General features: G+C 36.4%; 2 protein-coding genes across 3 annotated transcripts in view; one reads left to right on the top strand and one right to left on the bottom strand.

The window, feature by feature from the left end:
• recql4 (RecQ helicase-like 4) overlaps positions 1 to 16,262 on the top strand; it is a 31,563-nt gene extending 15,301 nt beyond the window's left edge. The window contains exons 13-24 of the mRNA XM_087295233.2: positions 472 to 660; positions 2,270 to 2,452; positions 4,188 to 4,389; positions 6,023 to 6,300; positions 8,073 to 8,210; positions 8,520 to 8,754; positions 8,973 to 9,102; positions 10,751 to 10,917; positions 11,125 to 11,314; positions 11,502 to 11,670; positions 14,678 to 14,786; positions 16,030 to 16,262. Of these exons, the coding sequence (XP_087151359.2) occupies positions 472 to 660; positions 2,270 to 2,452; positions 4,188 to 4,389; positions 6,023 to 6,300; positions 8,073 to 8,210; positions 8,520 to 8,754; positions 8,973 to 9,102; positions 10,751 to 10,917; positions 11,125 to 11,314; positions 11,502 to 11,670; positions 14,678 to 14,786; positions 16,030 to 16,151 (2,112 nt within the window). The 3' untranslated portion in view covers positions 16,152 to 16,262. The remainder of the gene's footprint in view (positions 1 to 471; positions 661 to 2,269; positions 2,453 to 4,187; positions 4,390 to 6,022; positions 6,301 to 8,072; positions 8,211 to 8,519; positions 8,755 to 8,972; positions 9,103 to 10,750; positions 10,918 to 11,124; positions 11,315 to 11,501; positions 11,671 to 14,677; positions 14,787 to 16,029) is intronic.
• Positions 16,263 to 18,085: 1,823 nt separating this feature from the next.
• Positions 18,086 to 23,694, bottom strand: part of LOC100536924 (NACHT, LRR and PYD domains-containing protein 3-like) — a 28,289-nt gene continuing 22,680 nt past the window's right edge. Inside the window, exons 19-22 of one of the 2 annotated variants that reach the window (XM_088651462.1) lie at positions 21,743 to 21,916; positions 21,209 to 21,382; positions 20,623 to 20,796; positions 18,086 to 20,040 (exon numbers count right to left, since the gene is read on the bottom strand). In XM_088651462.1, the coding sequence (XP_088507588.1) occupies positions 19,956 to 20,040; positions 20,623 to 20,796; positions 21,209 to 21,382; positions 21,743 to 21,916 (607 nt within the window). In that variant the 3' untranslated portion in view covers positions 18,086 to 19,955. Of the gene's footprint in view, positions 20,041 to 20,618; positions 20,797 to 21,208; positions 21,383 to 21,742; positions 21,917 to 23,694 lie in introns of those variants that run through there. The other variant, XM_088651463.1, reaches the window with a different exon arrangement.

Here is a 23,694-nt window from a genome sequence, read left to right as displayed (position 1 = left end):
GTATTTTTCTTTCATTAATTTTGCTGTGTTTTTGGTTTTATTTGTAATATTTTTAGTTTTATTAAGTTTATTTCTGTAAATTATTTCAGTGTAGCATTTCTCATTTAATTACTATTATTACACTATTATTTAATTTAAATTTAATTAATTTAAATTTAAATTATTTAATTTACTACAATTATTTATTTATTTATTTGTGTGTATTTATGTGTAATAAATTATGCACTATTATTTGACCATTAGAATTTTATTTAGATTTCATTCTTTTAGTTTTAGCTGTGTTTTTCTAGTAATGTTTTCAAGTAATTTATTTAATTTAATTTTATAGATATGTATTTAAATCTACTTTTTATTTTCAATGTTGGTATAAATTTTTACTAACTTCAAATAACTTTATTTTAGTAGTTGCCAAGGTAATATTTTAGTTTTATCTATGTGTGTGTGTGTGTGTGTGTGTGTGTGTGTGTGTAGGTGAAGGCAGGTCAGGTGCACGTCCTGCTGTTGTCTCCTGAAGCTCTGGTTGGTGGAGGTCACTCGGGCTCAGGGTGTCTCCCTCCTGCAGATCAGCTCCCTCCGGTGGCCTTCGCCTGTATTGACGAGGCTCACTGCGTGTCTGAGTGGTCACACAACTTTAGACCCTGCTACCTGAGACTGTGCAAGGTGAGTCTCTCAAATCAGCTTTAATGATGTTCCTCCATGCGTGCAAGCAAGGCATGAAATTAAATACTGATGCGCCGTTCTTGATTTTTCAACATTTCAAGCTGATTTTCTGATACAGATTTCAGATTTTGTCATTTTTAATCAAATCTAAAAATTGTATAATTTCAAAATATAAAGTACAACACAAAATGATGTGACTTGATCTTTGTGTCGCTATGCTACATAAAAAAATTACTAGTACAAGACAGAAATGGAGGACAGACTGAATGCAAGGAGAAATTAAACTAAACTAAATATTTATTTTTAGTTTTTTTTAAACAAAGCCATAATTCATACAATAGATTAATCAGTGCACAAGTATCTGAAATGAAGCTCATGCATTGTACATTAAAAATAAATATATACTCTAGATTTAGATGGATGTATTCATTAATTAAATGAATAAAAATGCTATTTTTTTCAGACTTTTTTAGAAATAAAACCTAAACTGCCCAATCAGCAAAGCCTTACACTTGATGATCTATTTTTGTATGTTTAAAACCTAATAAAACTGTGTTAGGATAAAATAAATTTAGATCAATGTTTATTAAATGTGTTAAAGTTTTAGAAATAAAATAGTTTAAAGATTAAGTCGTCAGCAATGCATATTACTTAGCAAAAATAAGGTTTTGATAGTTACTGTTGGGAATTTACAACATATCTTCATGAAACATGATCTTTACTTACTATTCTAGTGATTTTGGACCCCAAAAATCATTAATTTTGAGCCTTGCTGCGTATTTTTAGCTATTTTGGCAAAGAGACTTGTGCAACATCATGCTGCGTTCACACCAGATGCAGAACGCGCGTCAAGCGCAAGTGATTTACATGTTAAGTCAATGCAAACGCATGAATAGACATCCTGCGCCGTGATACACGCGAATGGCGCAGCGCGAATGATGCAAATGGCGTGGGGCGCATTGAGCGTTTTGCGCGTTTGAGGCGCTTAACGAACGTTTCGCGCGAATCTCTCGAATTCAAAAAATCTAAACCTCAGCGTACATTCGCGCCGCATTAACCAATCAGAAGCTTGCTCTTGTGGGGGCGTGATTGTGACGTAGAACCTGTGTTCTGTGTAGAACCTCGGTGTTCCAAGGGAAATCCTCCAGCCTTCACCGACAACAGTTCATCAAACTCGGCTTGGCTCAGTCAGAAGCACCACTGAAAGTCTCCGTCATCCAGGTTAAGTTTCTGGAGGAGTTTATGAGCTCACAGAGCTGGATGCACCTCTGAAAGGATGTAGTGGACTCAGACACAACCCTAAACGTATCGACGCTGTTTTTTTAGTCTTCATAAAGCACATAAACACTGTTATTTCCTTCATAAAATCCATGTTAGCCATTTAGCTATGAAGCTAGAGTCTTGGGGCAGACAGAAGCTCCGCCCATCACGCGAATCCGCGTCTGTTCTGAAGTGAATTTGACACGCGAATGAAGCGGGTAAACTCAAATGTTCACGCGGCTATTTACGCGCGAATAGCGCGATTTATCCGCGAGTTCCGCGTCTGGTGTGAACACAGCATCAGACTGGTTTTGTGCTCCAGGGTGACAGAAGTGTTTGTGTTGTGCAGGTGCTGAGGGACCGGCTGGGCGTTCGCTGTCTGTTGGGACTCACAGCCACAGCCACTCTCTCCACAGCGCTGGACATCGCCAGACACCTGGACATCAGTGATGAGGACGGCATTGCTGTTCGCTCCGCTGCTGTTCCTCACAACCTCCAGCTCTCCGTGTCCATGGACCGAGACAAAGATCAGGTGCGCTCAGACTATTCACATGTTGTTTATTCATTCATTCATTCATTTTTCCTCCGCTTAGTCTCCTATTTATCAGGGGTCGCCACAGCGGAATGAACTGCCAACATGTGCCAACAGCATGTGTTTTACACACTTCCAGCTGCAAACCAGTATTGGGAAACACCCATACACACACACTCATACATTACGGCCAATTTAGTTAATCAATTCCCTTATTATGCTTGTGTTTGGATTGTGGGGGAACCAGAGCACCTGGAAGAAACCCAAGCCAACACGGGGAGAACATGCAAACTCCACACAGAAACACCAACTGACCCAGTCAGCGACCTTCTTACTGTGAGGTGACAGTGCTAACCACTGAGCCACCGTGCCCCTTCACATGTTGTTTTTTTATTTTTTATTTAAAGGATAACCCTCTTGAGATGCAACATCTGTTCTTCAAGGGGGTTCCATAGAGACATGACAAAAGCAAAACAAAATACAAACATACAATTACAACACAGAAGCTCTTCCAAACCCCAGACTTCTCCAGCTCTTTCAATTACCGTCAGAAATAATCTCAAATAGCCATTTGTCAATAAACAATAAATCAGATTAGTCAGAAGAGAACCAATTTTTAATATATACATATTTAACATACATTTGTATGAGCATACATAAACAAATACATGCATACAAAAACAAATACATGCATACATAAATAAATACATGCATAAATAAACAAATACATGCATAAAACTATATAAAACAAATATTGAATCATATTAATATGTATATATTTTTTTGTTTGTTTAAATGTTTTTGTTTGGTCTCATACAAAAGAAGGTAATGATTCGCACTCAATTGCTTCATACTGTTTTTATTTTTACTTTTTCTTACATTTTACGGGTGATAACAGACAAACAGACGTTTCGGCACAATGCCTTCCTCAGTGTCTCAATGAGTTTGGTCTCATACAAAAATGTTAGTAATTTAATTATATTGTATTTAAAAATACTTATTTTTTGTAGTTATTTTAAGTTAAGCATTTTATAAATATTTAAATGTATTTCTCTTTCATTTTTAGTACTCGTATATTTATATGCGTTTCATCTAATACTTAAGCATAATATTTATTTAGTTTATAAATTTATTTTAATATAAATTTAAGCTTTTTTATTTGTTTTTTTACTTTCAGTAAACCATCACAGATACTCCAAATCCATTTTTGAATTGTCATCACTCATCATTCTCAAATTATGTCTGAATAATGGAAAACCTGCTGATAATCTAGATGCATTGTTGAACTTGAGCTCTCTCAGACATCCATATTGCCCAAAAATCTTGGTAATATACAGTTGAAGTCAGATATATTAGCCCCCCTGAATTATTCGCTCCCCTGTTTATTTATTTCCCCAATTTCTGTTTAATGGAGAGAAGATTTTTCCAGCACATTTCTAATCATAATAGTTTTAGAAACTCATCTCTAATAACAGATTTATTTTATCTTTGTCATGATGACAGTAAATAATATTTGACTAGATATTCTTCAAGACACTTCTATACAGCTTAAAGTGACATTTAAAGGCTTAACTAGGTTAATTAGGTTAACTAGGCAGGTTAGGGTATTGTATAACCATGGTTTGTTCTGTAGACAGTCAACATTTTTTATTTATTTATTTATTTTTTGTGCATGCAGCAATTTTAGTTTTGCTCCATGCATTTCTGAAATGTCTCCTTGTGTTGTCCCTGTCAGGCTCTGGTGTCTCTGCTGAAGGGTGAGCGCTTTGGAGCTCTGGACTCGGTAATCGTCTACTGCACCAGACGAGAGGAGACGAGCCGCATCGCTGCACTGCTGCGCACCTGCCTGCAGGGGGTGATGCTGAGAGAATCCTCCAAACACACAGCGCTGCAGGAGGACGACGACAACCCTGTGGGCAAGAAGAAGAAAGCTCTGGGTAAATCCTGCAACGGTGCAGTAGGGAGACATCTGTGACTTATTATTCATATCATTACTCAATCACAACAATAACTGCTGTTTTTACATTCTGTAGACATGTATACATGTTATTATAGCGACTTGGCGCCTGTCAATCAATTCGGTGGGTGGGGGAAACCGCACTCCTATGTCACGTTGCGGTGGGTCTCAAAATCACTGGGTTTGGATCCTATTTTTTATTTATTACAAGAGACTAAGGGCCCTATCATACACCCGGCGCAGTGTGGCGCAAGGCGTGGCGCCATAGTCTTTTGGTAGTTTCAGCTTGGCGCAAGAGTGGTTTTGAGGCGTTGCGCTACGCTGTTTAAATAGTAAATGCATTAGCGCTCATATGTGCACACATAGGCGTTCTGGTCTAAAAAGGAAGGCGTTCTGAGGCGGACCGGTGGCGCGTTGCTATTTTGAGAAACTTTAATAGATTTTTCATTAGACCAAAACAAACCCGGTCTAAACTCCAGCGCAGAGTTGCACCTCGCTTACACACTGCTTAATATACACAAGAGAGGCAAATATCTTTACATATGAAAAAACTTAAATATTAAGGATATATATAGGATATAATAAGAATAGATATAGAATATAAATATAAAGGATTAAAATATTACAAAACATATTATTTTCTAGCCTACATAAATATGTAAAATCACTGCTTTTATGTCTTCTTCATCTCGGGAGGCTTTTTCAGTTCATTCATAACAATTTGCTTTTGTATAATGTTATTATTATTAGCAGTATTATTTATTATATCCATATTTATATTTGTTTTATTAAAAACAAGCTTAGACTTGCCCACCTGTCAGGTTTTAGACCATATGGGGCACAGCATGTGTTTTAGGATATAACTCAGTTGTTTGAGCACTTCATTAATATTGTTCATTTATTCGTTTGCTGGAAATTAGAACTGAATTTAGAAATAGTTTTGAAACGAATATTTGCGCTTAAACAAAAGTATTTATTTATAGACTAATTGATGTCTGTGCGTAAAGGTTTTCCTATCCAAGAGCGAAAGTGAAAGTAGATCCTTTATCTCTCATTCTCACGCAGTAGATGCTCTGTTTAACTGTCTTCTGTTAAAAAACTAACTGTGAACTGTTTGCTTGTGAAATGCTCATTTTTTCCTCTTAGACTTACTTTGCGTCCTGTAAATAGCGAATGCGCTCTTGGCGCGACGCACCTGACTCTTAAAGGGAATGGGAGATGAGACTCTAATTGGTTTATTCTTAAAACACACCTATAACTCATTAAGAAAATAAACTCAACCCTTTGTAGACCATGCGCCAAAGCGCAAGGCAGATTTCCCGTCCTTTAATTAGCAAAAACGCGTCCTGACACTCCCTGAAAGCATTTGCGCCCTGCGTTTTGCAGGGACCGTCAAAATAGAGCCCTTAAAGTGTATATATCACCCCAATATGACAGTGGACACACTATACCTGCACACACTTCTGTCCAAACAGCTTGAAGAAGATTTTGCATCATAGGTGCGCTTAAAGGGATTGTGTATTTGGAGTTTAAAATCCAATATTGTGACAACACTAAACTGTCATGCATATTAATTAACTATATTTTGATGTGTTCATTGTGTGTCTGATCAGCCAGGAAGAAGATCCGCAAGCCCCTGAAGTGGATAGCGGAGGCGTATCACGCGGGTCTGTCTGCATCAGAGCGACGTCGCGTGCAGAATAACTTCATGTGCGGTGAGCTGCGTGTGGTGGTGGCCACTGTGGCCTTCGGGATGGGTCTGGATAAATCAGACGTGCGCGGGATCATCCACTACAACATGCCCAAGAGCTTCGAGAGCTACGTGCAGGAGATCGGCAGAGCGGGACGAGACGGACACCCCGCACACTGCCACCTGTTTCTGGACCCCGAGGTTGATTTATTTTATTTATTTATTTATTTATTTTTCTCTCAAATTGCATTAAATCAGATACAGTTGAAATGAGAGTTATGCACCCCCCCTTTGATTTTGTTTTTCTTTTTTAAATATTTCCCAAATTATGTTAAGCAGAGCAAGGAAATGTTCACAGTATGTCTGATAATATTTTTTCTTCTGGAGAAAGTCTTTTTGGTTTTATTTCGGCTAGAATAAAAGACAGTTTTTAATTTTTTAAGGCCATTTTAAGGACAATATTATTAGCTCCTTTAAGCAATATTTTTCTGACTATCTTCAGAACAAACCATGGTTATACAATAACTTGCCTAATTACCCTAACCTGCCTAGTTAACCTAATTAACCTAGTTAAGCCTTTAAATGTCACTTTAATCTGTATAGAAGTGTCTTAAAGAATATCTAGTCAAATATTATTTACTGATATCATGGCAACGATAAATTAAACCAGTTATTAGAAATGAGTTATTAAAATTATTATGATTACAAATGTGTTGAAAACAGTCTGCTCTCTGTTAAACAGAAATTGGGGAAAAAATTTACAGTGGGGCTAATAATTCTGACTTCAGCTGTATATGTCAGAGATCATGCATCTGAATACATCACCGATATAAGCACATATTCTGTACATGCACTTTCAGCAGTATATGCTTTCCTTTAAGTGCTCATGTAAACTTATGTTAACAATAATAAAAAACTATGAGAAAAAAAAAAATAAAAATGTCATGTAAATTTAAACTTTGCTTGTTTTAATTATTTAAGTTTTTTTGATTAATAATTGAGGTTAGGTTTTTTCTATGATATTTTTTAAATACTTTATTTCATTAAAACAAATCTTTTTTTAGTTATAATTTTTTTTAAAAGACTTTTTAAACTAGTTTTTAGCTGACAATAAAACACTGAAGAGCATGAGTTGAGGTGATAATTTAGATGTACTTTTTTATTTTTAATAATTTGAGAATAGACAATATATTATTTGTAATTGTAATTTATAATTAGTTTTTATTATTATTATTTTAATTATTATTTTATTATTATTCATATTAATTTTAATAATTAATGTAATTTATTTTATATTTATTTCAGTGACTATTTTAAAACATTAATATTGTTGTTGTTTTAAATAAAGATCTGTTCTTAATTTATTTAATTTTTCTGCATGATGCTTGAAATTACAACTTGCTTTAAATTATTACTTAACAACACTACCCAATAAAGCTTCCCTCCCCCAACAACCCATACGACTACTTTCACTCCCATACGAATGAATAACTACAATAAATAAATGAATAAGCAAAAATAAATAAAATAAATCAAACAATAAGATTAAAAAACTCAATTAAATTAAATCAATTATTATAAAAGCATGAATAAAGTATTTTTTTATATTGCTCAGTTTTAAAAATCAAGAATTAGCCAGCAAATAATCTAAATTGGGACGCGACATTTTGTTGAAGGTTTTTAAAGAAGCAGAATGACAAATTTTTCAACTTAATACAAGCAAACTGAAAAACTATAATAATTTTTTAAAAATAAAAGCATCATGTGATGCCATTCGGACATTTTTATTTTTGCAAGAAAAAAATTAATTGTTTTATTAAGGTAAAATTTATTTTTTTTGTTTTTAATGTTTATTTTGGGTAAAAATATATACTTTATTTAAAAAAAAAGGAAAAAAATTGATATAATGTATAATTTTTGATTTGGTTAACAAAAGCAATGCTGCAATAACTTTTTAAAAATTTATGTTTTAGGGTGGAGACCTGCATGAGCTGCGCCGGCACATTTACGCAGACACAGTGGATTATTACACAGTGAAGAAGCTGGTGCAGAAGGTGTTTCCTCCCTGCAAATGCCGTCAGATTCAGCAGAAGCAGCAGGATTTGGCGCAGGTGACACACAGACCTAATTACACATGTCATATCTCATTCACGGTATATCTAGCATGTACAGCATGCTTTAGTCCAGGGTTGTCCACACTCGGTCCTGGAGGTGCCGGTGTCCTGTAGAGTTTAGCTCCGACCCTAATCAAACACACCTTAACAAGCTTATCAAGCTCTTACTAGGTATACTAGAAACGTCCAGGCAGGTGTGTTGAAGCAAGTTGGAGCTAAGATCAGCAGGACACCAGCCCTCCAGGACCGGCTTTGGACACCCCTGCTTTAGTCTAATCTACCGTGTCTGAATGGTGCCCCCTGCAGGCTGCAGAAGTGTCTGACAGCGAGTTACTGGAGATGGAGCTGTGTGACGACTCTGATCCACACCAAAACGAGATTCCGACTTTAACTCATCAACAAACACCTCAGACACGCACACCGGAGGAGACTGAAGAGCGTCCGCAGCTCAGAGATGAGTGTGTGCAGCGCTTCTGCCACACACACGAGAGAGCCATTCCCATGCAGGAGACAGTAGAGGCTCTGGATATCACTGAAGAGAGTAAGCAAACAACAAGAGCTCGATTACACTAAAATAATGTACTCTTGTGTGATTATTTTACGGATGTACGTCTGGGAAGTGCATGTCTTAATTTTAAAAACAAATCAAGGTTGTTCAATTAGAAAGAGACTAAAACAAAACGGGCCTAACACCGACCCCTGATACACACTTTGAGTATTTATTCATGAATGTTGTTCAGTAAAGACTGTGTTTTTCAGGTCTGGAGACTCTGCTGTGTTACCTGGAGCTTCATCCTCAGCAGTGGGTGGAGCTTCTCCATCCGACTCTCTCCGTCTGTAAGCTGCAGTGTTACGGAGGTCCACAACAACTGCGCAAAATCGCCAAACTGTACGTCACACTCCAGCACCACATCTCAAGTCAACTCTGTCCAATAGTTCTGCTTATTTTTATGTGCATTTTAGGACGTCGCATAAAAAAAAAAAAAAGATGGATGTGAATGACTAGATGGGCATAACTTCTAAAGATGGGTCTGATCATTTATTTTAGTTGATAATAAGATGTGTGGGCGGCACGGTGGCGCAGTGGTTAGCACTGTCGTCTCACAACAAGAAGCTCGCTGGTTCGAGTCAGTTGGCATTTCTGTGTGGAGTTTGCATGTTCTCCCCGTGTTGGTGTGGGTTTCCTCTGTGTGCCCCACAGTCCAAACACATGCACTATAGGGGAATTGAATAAGCTAAATCGGCCGTAGTGTGTGTGTGTGTGAATGTGAGAGTGTATGGGTGCTTGTCAGTACTGGGTTGCAACTGGAAGGGCATCCGCTGTGTAAAACATAAGCTAGATAAGTTAGCGGTTTATTCCGCGGTGGCGACCCCTGATGAATACAGGGACTAAGCCGAAGTAAAATGAATGAAGGAAGATGTATGAACTTCATTTAGAGGAGATGCACACTTGTGCCCCTAGAGCACAAAACCTCCAGGTCTTCGCTTGCATGGATATATATTTAAAATTACATATATTTTTTAATTTATGCCAAGAAGTTTGAGTTTTAATATGCATAAGATATTTTTAAATAAAGTTCTACTGTAAATACGTCAACTTAATTAACCTAATTATTAAATATATGTCAACTTAATTAGTTAAATGCATTTTTAACAATTTATACAAATATAAAGGCAATTTTCCTCAATATTTAGATTTTTTGAACCCTCAGATTTCAGTGTTTATTCAGCTTTCAGATGTTATTAATCTTAATTTTCATTAAATAACTCACATTTAACCATTACATCCTTGATATATGCATTAAAAAAATCGTGTTGTTTTACTTCACAAGACGTGATTGGTTTACTGGACCAAACAGTGAACCAGTGTAATCACACACCATCTGAAATGTTGTCATCAATCTGCATTATAATTTTACAATGTGAGTGATGTATGTGGAGGATTTGTTTTAAATGGATTTGTTTAAATGCAGGTTATACAGTTAAAGTCAGAATTATTAGTCTCCAATTTTTTCTTTTTTAAATAATTCCCAAATGAGGTTTAACAGAGCAAGGAAATTTTCACAGTATTTCCTATAATATTTTTTCTTCTGGAAAAAGCCTTATTTGTTTTGTTTCGATTAGAATAAAAGCAGTTATTAATTTTTTAAACACCATTTTAAGGGTAAAATTAGTAGCCCCTTTAAGCTACTTTTTTTTCTCGATAGTCTACAGAACAAACCATTGTTATACAATAACTTGCCTAATTACCCTAACCTGCCTAGTTAACCTAATTAACCTAGTTAAGCCTTTAAATGTCACTTTAAGCTGTATAGAAGTGTCTTGAAGAATATCTAGTCTAATATTATTTACTGTCATCATGACAAAGATAAGTTATTAGAGATGAGTTATTGAAACTATCATGATTAGAAATGTGTTGGAAAAAATCTGCTCTGTTTGACAGAAATTGGGGAAAAAAAATAAACACGGGGGCTAAAAATTCTGACTTCAACTCTATGTAATGTATATCTAATAGTGTATTTGTGTGCATCTAATAGATGTGCTCCAGTGGCGGTGGTGTTGGCGCGCAGGCGTATGGCTGGTGAACGCGTGCAGTCTTGTGACGCTCTGGAGTTTGACGTGGTTGAGCTGGCGGACACTATGGGTTGGCAGCTCCCTCTAGTGAAGCGAGGACTCAGACAGCTGCAGTGGGGCTCAGACACAGGTCAGCCATGGATGAAGCCATGCACGACACACACAACCCTCCAAACATCTAACAAGCTAGCTGATTGAATTTGACCTTTTAGGGATTACATATTGTTATGCTCCCTTAATTATCATTTCAAAAACATGTGTGTCCTCTTGTTTTATTATGTTGTGTTATATTTGATTCAGTTCTGCCATCTTCACACTCTTCTGCCGTTCTGGTCAGGATCGTATGGAGGAACGGGTCGCAGTGGTGTTCATGTGGAGTTCTCAGCTCTGTCCTTCTACTTCCGCTCGTACGGTGACCTGACGGCAGATGAGCTGGACGCTGTGTGTGCGTTTCTTCACGGCAGAGTGAAAACACAGGAGAACACGCAACTCTACCAGCTCAAAACCTGCTTCAGAGCCTTCCGCAGGTCAGAGACACACACTCCACATCCATGACTCTCACTAGTGTTTCTTCAGCTTCATACACAAATAATATTATAATATTCATTCTCATGGCCGGAACAGTCAGCGCTAAGATGTTTAAGGAGTAAAAACGCACTTATATTTAACTTCAGGCAAAGAAAACACACTTTTTTAATCTCTCTGTGTGCGCAGTGTTGCGTATCGTAACTGCAGTCTGTGTCTGGATGATCTGGAGGAGAGCAGAAGTCAAGCTCTTAAAGATCTGCTGAGCGATTACTTCGATAAGAGGAGAAACCTGGAGCTGAGCAAACAGTGTCTGGAGGACGAGCACGACGAGGAGGAAGAGCTCAACAAGTGCAAGGTTTGACCCATTAGTAGGCCCCAAGTGTGCCGCAAGCCTGCGTTTGAGTGAAGGTCTCGGCCGTTAGATCGCCCCCTGGGGGCCGGCTGCAGTACAAGTCATAAAGCCCGCCTCCTCCGTGTTAATGAAGGAGACTTGAGCCCAAATAAAAAAAATGATTACACTTGCAATAAAATGTCCCGAAAGATGGTTCTGGTGGATTAAGGCACTGGTTATTGTGCTGAAATAGGTGCAGATCTTCATTTTTGTAAACAGTTTGTTTTTAGCAGTAATTTAATGCTGGGCGTGTCATCGTGATTGACAGCTGTGATTGACAGTTTCTCAAAGCAGCGCGTCTGAGCTTCGGCAGGAGACTGAAGTAGACTGAAGTGTTATTATTCGATTTCTGTGTTATTTTACCATGACAAAATGAGCTCAGCAGTAAACTATAGTTTCTGACATACATGATCCTGGTGGAACACTGTTTATTCGCTAAGTTCAGGGCTTTTTTGGGCTTTATTAGTTTGCTGATACACGCCTAACCACCCAGATAGCAAAACACAGTTCCGGCTAGATACTCGCCTGCCGGAGACTTACCCCTCAGAGCTCAGACTGACTACCTCTGCTGGACCTACTCCGGATGCCTGGACTCACTGCCCGATTCCAGCCCGAGTCAATCGAGCCAGATGCGGCGGCCGAGCGAGCCGGCGCTGCCGCATGCGAGCCGGAATCAGCCTGCGACGCCGCGAGTAAGTTATGCGCTGCGGTCCGGAGCTGGCGCGATTGAATATATAAAACCCTCATATTTGTTAACGTTATTACATCCATTTGTGTTGATATGACAGCAAACGCATGCTGAGAAGTTCGGGGGGCGTGGTTGATTTTACATAAAGCGTTTGGTTGGAAGCTCGAGCTCATTTTCGCGGCTCCTCCTCTGGCTCCTTCAGACAGTCCTTCTGCGCATGTCAAGGCTCCAATTTCAGCAGTCTTTTGCGACAGTTTGTGCCCGTCAAGCAGGCGTTTTGCCCTCAAGGCGTTCAATGGGAAAAAGGGCTGTCGCGTCGTCCATATTTTTTACAGTCATTGGTAGGCCAACATGGAATCTGCTCGCGCAGATTTTCCACAGAATTCCGCAGATTTCTGCAGTTTTTTAGTCCATTATAAATTCTGTTTATTTACTTGAGTAAATTTGTAAATCGGAATTTATTTAGTTTTTATTCATTAATTTATTACTTTTTATTTAATATATTAAAGTGTAAGTTATGATACTCCGCTGGATACTCCTAAAATAATTCAGCAGAAATCCGCAGATTTTTACCAAAATTCTCTGCAGAAATAGCACAAAACGTCCGCAGATTCCGTCTGGCCCTGCCCATTAGTTAAAGTACATTTACATTTAGTCATTTAGCAGACACTTTTATCCAAAGCGACGTACAAATGAGGACAAGGAAGCAATTTACACAACTATAAGAGCAACTTTGAATAAGTGCTGTAGGCAAGTTTCAGGTCTGTAAAGTGCAAGAAGCAGAACATTAGTAAATTTTTTTTTTGATAATACAGTTAGCGGTAGAACCAGAGAGGCAATTGCAGATTAGTAAGGGAAGTGGAGACTAAATAGTTGAGTTTTTAGTCGTTTCTTCAAGACAGCGAGTGACTCTGCCAGGGAGCTCATTCCACCAACTGGGCAGATTGAGCGCGAGAGTTCGGGAAAGTGATTTCTTCCCTCTTTGGGATGGAACCACGAGGCGACGCTCATTCACAGAACGCAAGTTTCTGGAGGGCACATACATCTGCAGAAGTGAGAGCAGATAAGAAGGAGCCAGAGGTCGCTTTGTAGGCAAACATCAGAGCTTTGATTTTGATGTGAGCAGCAACTGGCAGCCAGTGCAAACGGATGAGCAGCGGAGTGACATTTGCTCTTTTAGGTTCATTAAAGACCACTCATGCTGCTGCGTTCTGGAGCATCTGAAGAGGTTTGATAGAGTTAGCTGGAAGCCCGGCTAGTAGAGCGTTGCAATAGTCCAGTTTGGAGAGAACAAGAGCTTGAACAAGGAGTTGAGCTGCATGTTCAGATAGGAAGGGTCGGACCTTTCTGATGTTATAGAGTGCGAATCTGCAAGATCGAGCAGTTCTAGAAACGTGGTCAGAGAAGTTTAGTTGTTCATCAATCGTTACTCCAAGGCTTTTCACCATTTTGGATGCAGTAATGGTCGCCCCGTCCATCTGGATTGAAAAGTTATGATGTAGAGTCGGGTTGGCAGAAACTTTAAGCATTTGTTTTCGTGAGGTTAAGCTGAAGATGATGATCTCTCATCCAGAGTGAGATGTCTGACAGGCAGGCTGAGATGCGAGCTGGAACCGAGGGATCATCAGGGTGAAAAGAGAGGTATAGCTGGGTATCATCAGCACAGCAGTGGTAGGAGAATCCATGTTTCTGGATGACTGGTCCTAAAGATATCGTGTAGATGGAAAAGAAAAGTGGCCCAAGAACAGAGCCCTGTGGTACCCCAGTGTTTAGATGCTGGTACAAATGAGTTCAAAACTAGTACAATGAGTACAAAAAAGTACAAATGAAATCAAAACTAACCATATTGATTGAAGTTTTGTGGTGAACACTTCATATCATTCTGAGGAAAATAAAGTTGTTGGCTTTTGTAATCTTTAATTGAAATCTGAAAATGCACTTGCTGTTTGTTTTTAGTTAAATTCTCAGATTAGGTCTGTCTGAGGTAGTGGGTGTGGCTAACATACTTAACCACGCCCCTCCACCAAACAGAAATGGTGAGGAGGTGGAGTCTTCTAGGTTGTAATACCTCTCCCCAAACCCTTTTCCCCATCTACATCCAATCGGCTCACAGTATAAAAACACAAGCCACGCCCACTGTATTCTCATTAAATATCCCGTTTCTCTGTTAACTGCATCACAATAAGAACAAAAGTCGCAGCTTCCGGTTCATGCAGACTTTAATATTTGTCTCATGTTGATCTCCGAATGTCTGGTGTTCATGCTGTTGTGCTTATCCCTCAGATGAGAGACTGGGAGACTCAGATCTGTGCAGATATCAGAGCTTTTCTGTGCAGTCGCAGCGATGAGAAGTTCTCCGGTCGAGCAGTCGCTAGAATATTCCACGGCATCGGTGCGTGTCTCATGATAATTTCTTCCACACGTCTCAAGGTTTTTGAATCTTAAAATGATAAATAATGATCATAATAAATTTTAAAGTCTACATTTTAGGTCTCGAAATGTTTTATTTCACTTTAGTAGTTTGTTGTAGGTCTTAATTTTAGACGTAGCTTGCATATTGAGTTTCTAAACAAATTGTATTATTTATAAATTGAATACTTTGGATTATTTTGAGACTTAATCAAACTCACAGCTACAAAGGAATCAAAGCATCACCAAATATCGTTCATGAGATTATTAATTAGGCATTAAGACCAAATATATGGATGTAACATAAACGCTGAATAACAATATTAACATGCTTATATCTGCTTTTGTAAGCTCATTTTGTAAAACCGATTAATTTTAGGCAGCAATTATTTCTATTAGGCTGCTATTATTTCCTCTATTATTATATAGAGGCTGCTATTATTATAGGCTGCTATTATTTTCTCTAATAAATCACAAAATACATAAAAAACATATAATGCCATAAAATCATAAATATGTTAACACTATTTTTAAAAAGTACAAACTTTATATCCAAGCGTTATAACTGCATAATTAAATGCACATTACTTCAAAAGCCTTGGATAACCTGAACATGAAATATATGCATATTAATACAAATTATTAATATAAATAATTCTTTATTATGACTACAAATGAGACCAATATTGTATAATATTTAATTGATCTATTTTTTATATATAGTTTTTATAAATTATTTTTGTATTGCATTCATTAAAACAAAAAAATAAATAAATAAATAAAAAAAAAAAAAATATATATATATATATATATATATATATATATATATATATCTTGCCAGTGTTAATTACTTTAATTTATTATGGTCTTTAAATATCTTTATATTTGATGGTGTTAATTCCTTAAATTTAATCTATTATGGTCTTAAATTTCCTTATATTTGACAGTGTTAATTCCTTAAATTTAATTAATTATGGTCTTTAAATATCCATTTATTTGAAGGTGTTAATTCCTTCATTTTATTTCATTATAGTCTTTAAATATGCTCATATTTGACACTTAATTCCTTCAATTTATTTCATTATGGTCTTTAAAAAGCCTTATTTTTAACTCTGGGAGAGCTGCAGAAACCCTGCCGTCTTCATCTGTGTGTGTGTGTGTGTGTGTGTGTGTGTGTGTGTGTGTGTGTGTGTGTGTGTGTGTGTGTGTGTGTTTTTGTTCTGCAGGAAGTCCATGTTATCCAGCGCAGGTGTACGGTCGCGACCACAGATTCTGGAGGAAATACATTCAGTTCGATTTCAATGAAATCATTCGTTTAGCAACTCAGGAGATCATCAGGACGAGGTAACATCAACTCAGGGACTTCAGATACAGCCTAACGAAGATGTTTATTCATGCTCTCACTGTTTTATATGCTTACATGTGGTTTTATACACAATAAAGTCTATTTTCTGGTAAATCCGAGTGATCTGTAAAGGTAAATGGAAAGCTCCAGTAAAAGTTGCTGGTGTTCCCTTTTTTGTGTGTTGCATGGTTCATGACCCAATTCTTATATGTTCGATTTTCTACAGAAAAAAAAAACATAATTATACAATGATTTGCCTAGTTACTCTCACTTTAAGCTAGTTAAGCCTTTAAATGTCACTTTAAGGGTCGTAAGGGTCAACATTATTGATATTATTTTATGCAAAAACTCAGAATATTAAAGATCATGTTTCATGAATAGGCTATAGGCTATATTCTGTACATTAACAACTATAATTATATAAAAAAACCTCAATTTTAATTAGTAATAGTAATTAGTCATTTTAATTATTCATTCATTCATTTTCTTGTCGGCTTAGTCCCTTTATTAATCCGGGGTCGCCACAGCGGAATGAACCGCCAACTTATCCAGCAAGTTTTTACGCAGCGGATGCCCTTCTAGCCGCAATACATCTCTGGGAAACATCCACACACACTCATTCACACACACACTCATACACTACGGATTATTTAGCCTACCCAATTCACCTGTACCGCATGTGTTTGGACTGTTGGGGAAACCGGAGCATCCGGAGGAAACCCACGCGAACGCAGGGAGAACATGCAAACTCCACACAAACTCCACTTTCTTGCTGTGAGGCGACAGCACTACCTACTGCACCACTGCCTCGCCCTTTATTTTAATTAGTAATAGTAATTAGTCATTTTAATTAGTAATTAGTAAATGTGATATTAACACAGTTTAACGCAAAAATATTGCTCAAAATAAGGTCTTATGGGTCAACATTACTGTTTATTATTTTATCCGAAAACTAGAATTATTAGAATCTTAAAGATCATGATAGACTATATTAACAACTATAAATAAATATAAATAAAATAAATATATAAATGTAAAAAAATAAAAGATCATGTTACATGAACGGCTACGTTATGTAAATTATCAACTATACATAAATAAAACCCTCAATTTTAATTGGTAATATCCATTGCTAAGCACTTTCACTTGTCAAATATTGTCCCGTCCAAAAAAATAATTCATCCACATCAATTAAGCTTCTTTAATTAGCTTTCAGATGACAATCGAAATTTCACAATATTGACACTATAATTTCTTGACGTCTGTCAATATGCTCAGGTGACCCACAGTCACACGTGTAATTGAGCCACATTTTAACCACTCATTTGACGAGCCAACACGCATATGCCATTCACTGACATTAAGTAAACAATATACTGTAGCATAGTATAATAATATAGTATAATATATATATATATATATATATATATATATATATATATATATATATATATATATATATATACTTATTATAGTATCATATTTGATTGTAAACCTGATTTCATTGTAATGCAGTAATGCGCACCTTCTGTAAAGCTGCTTTGAAATAATAATTAGGGTACTGTAAGCGCTATATAAATAAACTTGAACTGAATATTTGATTTGCTTACCGCATTGTACTTTTGATATACAGGCATAAAGTAATATAACCAAGACGAAAAGCCGTATTGATCCCATCAAGTGGCCACATGTCTCTAAAGCCCCATATCCATCAGTAAATGCCGCTGCTGCTGTCTTCAAACCTCGCTTGTCTAATAATAACACATAATGCTTTCCATTCAATGAGAAAAATAAATTTTTTTCCATTCTCTCACTGTGCCACAATCTAATTTTGGCCAATGTCGACACTAACTGGACTGGAGTGAAACGATAGACTGAAGATCACAGGCTACTATACAGCACAGATGGACACTTAATACCCAAGGATTCCCAAAACTGTTGTCTGTGAAAGCTAATGTTTTTAATAATTCAGTTGGAGTATATGAACTATTCAGGATGATACAGAAAAAACCACAATTTAATTATCTATATTCTTTAAAAATTATTAACATGTTGGCTATAAGGCAATAAAATAACTATATTGTATGCAGAGATAGCATGTTACATGAAGTTTTACTGCAGAAAAAAAAATACTGAAAATATTGAACAAATAAAAATGAAACGTACAATACTCATTCTCTGCTGCTATATGTCATTTCTAGGAATGGAAACATGATATGACTGTATAATGTGACAATGAAACCACAATTTGAGTCTTTCACACATGAAGAAAAAAAAATTTAATATTAGAGAGCAAAAAGTTAAGCCTATGTTGTGTTTTTGTCCTTTCATCATGCAGAGCTTATTTAAGCTACACCTTATATTATATCATAAAGTGAAACAGATCAAAACAAATCAAAGTCTGAAAGTGCACAAGGCTTGAAATAAGATCATTTGAGTTAGGAGTTTCTGATAAGATACAAAAAAGGACTCCATGGTTAAAAAACAATACTGGCTCAAAGTGGATGATACAAAGTGAAACTATCATGGATCAGATTATAAACATGGAGAATTGACTTGCAGGAAATTACTTGTATTTTTGCCTAATTTAATAAGTCTGGAACATAATTAAAATTAAATTGTAAGCACTTCTGTCTTTGTGTCGTGTCCTTTGGAAGCCCAAATAAAAAAAACAGAACGAGCTCTGTGAAAATAGTAACGTTTGGACGCCATTTTAGCTTTCTCTGCTTTAACATTACAGCACCTCTGGCCATGCCCCTTCACTGCGCGTAGTGAATGTGTGTAACCTAAAGGGTTTATGATTTCATTAACCCGGATGTATATTTGTAGTCCCCAAACATCATTCGCTGTAGGGTTTGTGAAGTTAACTCTGTAAAAGCCAAGGTCTCCCTTTGTATTGAACTTTGAGCGTCTTACATTCAGACATGTTGTTTATGTTCACACAGCGACATTACACATCGACTAAAGTTTAAAACATGATATCGTAGAGGACCACCCCTTTAATAACTCATTTCTAATAACTAATCTATTTTATCTTTGCCATGATGACCGTAAAAAATATTTTAGGTTCATTAGATTAACTTGGCAGGTTTGGTTAATTAGGCAAGTCATTGTATAACAGTAGTTTGTTCAGTAGACTTAGTAAACAAAAAATAGCTTAAGAAGACTAATAATATTGACCTTAAAATGGTGGTTAAAAAATTAAAAACTGTTTTTATTCTAGCTGAAATAAAACAAATAAGACTTTCTCCAGAAGAAATAGTTTTTGAGGAAATACTGTGAAAAATTCCCTTGCTCTGTTAATCATCATTTGGGAAATATTTAAAGAAGAAAAATAATCAAAAGGGGGGCTAATAATTCTGACTTCAGCTGTATATAGAACAACAGAAACATACTATGACATATAAAAAAACATGGATTTTAATCCACCCATATAAATAAAAAGGAATGACTGGTTTGTAAAAAGGTAATTGAGTAAAAAAGTAAAGTATTTGGCTTTGAAATGTAGTGAAGTTAAAGTGCAAAGTCTCGCCATATGAAAATGCTCAAGTAAAGTACAGATACATGGAAAAATACTTAAGTACAATAACGAATTTCATTTACTTCGTTGCTGGCCGCCACTGAAAATATTTAGTTCATTTTACCTAGACTATACAAGTTAAGAGGAGATGGGAGCGAGGTAGGTGAAAACATGACACATGGTTAAACCAAAATGGTGGAACTCTTCCTGTACCTCCATATGGCAGATTCATAAACAATCCTTTTAGGCATACAGGATGTCATCAAGTTGACACCTGTTGCCAAAAATCAAGAGCCATAAATTATATTTTGACACACAGCGGCCATCATTTTCTTCTGATGATCTATCCAGAGATGCTCAGTCTGTCTCAACCTGTAAGTAAAACAGACAGTCAAATGAGTGTGACATTATTACTGCATTATCTATCATACACTATGGCCATTTTAGTTCATCAATTCCCCTATAGCGCATGTGTTTGTGGGGGAAACCGGAGCACCCAGAGGAAACCCACACAAACACGGTGAGAACATGCAAACTCCACGCAGAAATGCCAACTGACCCAGCCAGGACTCAAAGCAGTGACCATCCTGCTTTGAGGTGACAGTGCTAGCCACCGTGTCACCCCACACATAGATATCATTACTGTGAAAATGATTTGTTGACATAACACTGGCCTGTAACCTTCATTTTACCTCGAAACTGCAGTCAAATGTTTAAGAAACGTAGACTGAAGCATGTCATTTCAACTGAAGCATGTCATATTTTACTATGATTATGCTTATTACGAGCTTAATCACTTCAATTGAAAGTATTGTATTTACATTATGAGGGTTCATGAACACAGCTGGTGTTTTAACCTGTAAAAATACTAAATCATTATATAGAGACTTACATGAAGTGTTTATGGTGCATAAATAAATGCCAAGAAATGTAAACATTTTTAAGATCACTCACTTGAGTTTATTTAGCTTATAATGTGGATCATCTTTCAGATCAGAGAGCATTCTCATTCCTAAGTCTCCCAGTTTATTTTCAGTTATATCTAGGTGCCTCAGGTGTTCAGGGTTTGATCTCAGAGCTGAAGCAAGAGCAGCACAACCTTCATCTGTGACTCCACAAAAACTCAACCTGGAGAGAACATTGACACTCTTCAGTCTCAGTTCAGGATCTACAGCTCAGAGAAGCAGCAACTTCACAATCAGAATAAAAAAAAAAAAAAGATTTTAAAAGATTTATTGTCACTCTTGATTAACAGGTTCATTCTGATGTGTGGAAGCACTTCTACTGTAAATGGGGATTGAGGCACATTTCGATATGTGAGTAACCAAAATTCTATGTGTATAATATAAATCATCTGTAACATCTTAACACCATGCAATCATGCTTTACTTTACTATAAAGACACTGGAAAGAATATCATGATGATTAACATCATCTTCAATTATGACAGTACCCTTTGTCAATTTATTTTATTGATAACTTTGTTATTATTTTTTAAAGGAAAATGAAGAATTATATTTACGAATTCATATAGTCTTACCACAGTTTCTCCAGTTTACATTGAGGATCCTTCAGTCCTTCAGAGAGATGGTTCACTCCTGAATCTCCTAGTTTATTAAATGACAGACTCAATTGTGTCATGTTTGAGGAGTCTGATTTCAGAGCTGATCCAAGATCAGCACAAACTTTATCTGTGACTTCACAATACTCCAACCTGTAGAGAACAATGACACTCTTCAGTCTCTCAGTTCAGCATCTACAGCTCAAAGAAGCAGTTTCATAATCAGAAAGAGAGACTTAATAATAGATTTTAATCTTGACTAACAGATTCATTCTGAGGTGCAGGAACAATCCTGCATTATACATGAGGAGGTTTAATATGTGAACATCATTAAATCACGTGTATGAAATAAACCAGCTGTAACATCTATACATTATGCACTTGTCTGTGTACTCTACTTTAAAGATTATGGTAGCAAACTTCTTTTATATGTCATTAGATCAGTTTTTAATTGTGATGGTTATTGATAAAAGAAAAAAATAAGGATTATTTAGACATGTTAACATGTCTTACCACAGTTTCTCCAGTTTACAGTGAGGATCCTTCAGTCCATCAGAGAGCAGCTTCACTCCTGAATCTCTTAGATAGTTTTCAGACAGACTCAATTCTTTCAGTTGTGTGGAGTCTGATGTCAGAACTGAAGCAAGAGCAGCACAACCTTCATCTCTGACTCCACACTCAATCAACCTGTAGAAAACATTGACACTCTTCAGTCTCTTAGTTCAGGAAAAATATAATACAGAATAAATCCAAGTGTATTTTGAATTTGAATTTTGAATTCTCGTCATTCACTTATTGATATCTTCAAATTCGGCAGCAGAAAGACATTATGGATTTCGGACATGATTTAAAACAACTAGAATGTATAAGAATGGAGCAAGCATTCGAGTCATGTAGAGAAAGTAATCTAAATGAAGAATTATTAAGAGAAGCCTTCTAGATTCATAAATATTAATCACTAACACCAAGAGGAATAAATGAGGAACTAGATCTTTCAGTGTTTTTTTTTTTATGTTTTATTGTTTATCTACAGCGTTGTGAACCATGGAGTTTGTGTGTTTAATGAAACAGATAATGATATGAAAATGTATTTTTTTTTGTTTTGGAATTTCATTGCATTTGTTTTCAAAGATTTGAATAAGTGAATGATGATAATTCAAATTTTACTTTCCTGTGCAATGGAGATAATGCTTTTACAGGTGGAGGAAATAATTCTTGTGTTGTTAGGTATATTGAAGCGAAAATGAGACTGTGTAGTTGTCTAACTGATGACTTAGGGCCCTATCAAACATCCGGCGCAGTGTGGCGCAAGGCGTGGCACAGTAGTCTTTTGGTAGTTTCAGCTTGGTGCAAGAGTGGTTTTGAGGCGTTGCGCTACGCTGTTTAAATAGCAAATGCATTAGCGCTCATATGTGCACCCATAGGCGTTCTGGTCTAAAAAGGGAGGCGTTCTGAGGCGGACCGCTGGCGCGTTGCTATTTTGAGAAACTATAAAAGATTTTTCATTAGACCAAAACAAACCCGGTCTAAACTCCAGCGCAGAGTTGCGCCTCGCTTACACACTGCTTAATACACACAAGAGAGCAATAGGCAAATATCTTTACATATGAAAAAATTTAAATATTGAGGATATATATAAGATATAATAAGAATAGATATAGGATATAAATATAGAGAATTAAAATATTACAAAACATATTATTTTCTAGCCTACATTAATATGAAAAACCACTGCTTTAATGTCTTCTTCATCTCGGGAGGCTTTTTCAGTTCATTCATAACAATTTGCTTTTGTATAATGTTATTATTATTAGCAGTATTATTTATTATATCCATATTTATATTTGTTTTATTAAAAACAAGCTTAGATTTGTCCACCTGTCAGGTTTTAGGTCATATGGGGCACAGCATGTTTTAGGATATAACTCAGGTTTTTGAGCACATTTTGTTATTATTGTTCATTTATTCGTTTGCTGGAAATTAGAACTGAATTTAGAAATAGTTTTGAAATGAATATTTGCGCTTAACAAACAAAAGTATTTATTTATAGACTAATTGATGTCTGTGCGTAAAGATTTCCCTATAGAAGAGTGAAAGTGAAAGTAGATCCATTATCTCTCATTCTCACGCAGTAGATGCTCTGTTTAACTGTTTTCTGTTAAAAAAAACTGTGAACTGTGAACTGTTTGCTTGTGAAATGCTCAGTTTTTCAACTTAGACTTACTTTGCGTCCTGTAAATAGTGAATGCGCTCTTGGCGTGACGCAGCTGGCTCTTAAAGGGAATGAGAGATGAGACTGTAATTGGTTTATTCTTAAAACACACCTATAACTCATTAAGAAAATATACTCAACCCTTTTAGACCATGCGCCACGGCGTAAGGCAGATTTCCCGTCCTTAATTTAGCAAAAACTCGTCCTGACACGCCCTGAAAGCGTTTGCGCCCTGCGTTTTGCGCTCTGCGCA

Source organism: Danio rerio, chromosome 19, assembly GCF_052040795.2.
Source record: "Danio rerio strain M-AB ecotype USA chromosome 19, GRCz13ab, whole genome shotgun sequence".
NCBI classification, from domain to species: Eukaryota; Metazoa; Chordata; class Actinopteri; order Cypriniformes; family Danionidae; genus Danio; species Danio rerio.
This window is presented reverse-complemented; position numbering and strand designations above follow the sequence as displayed.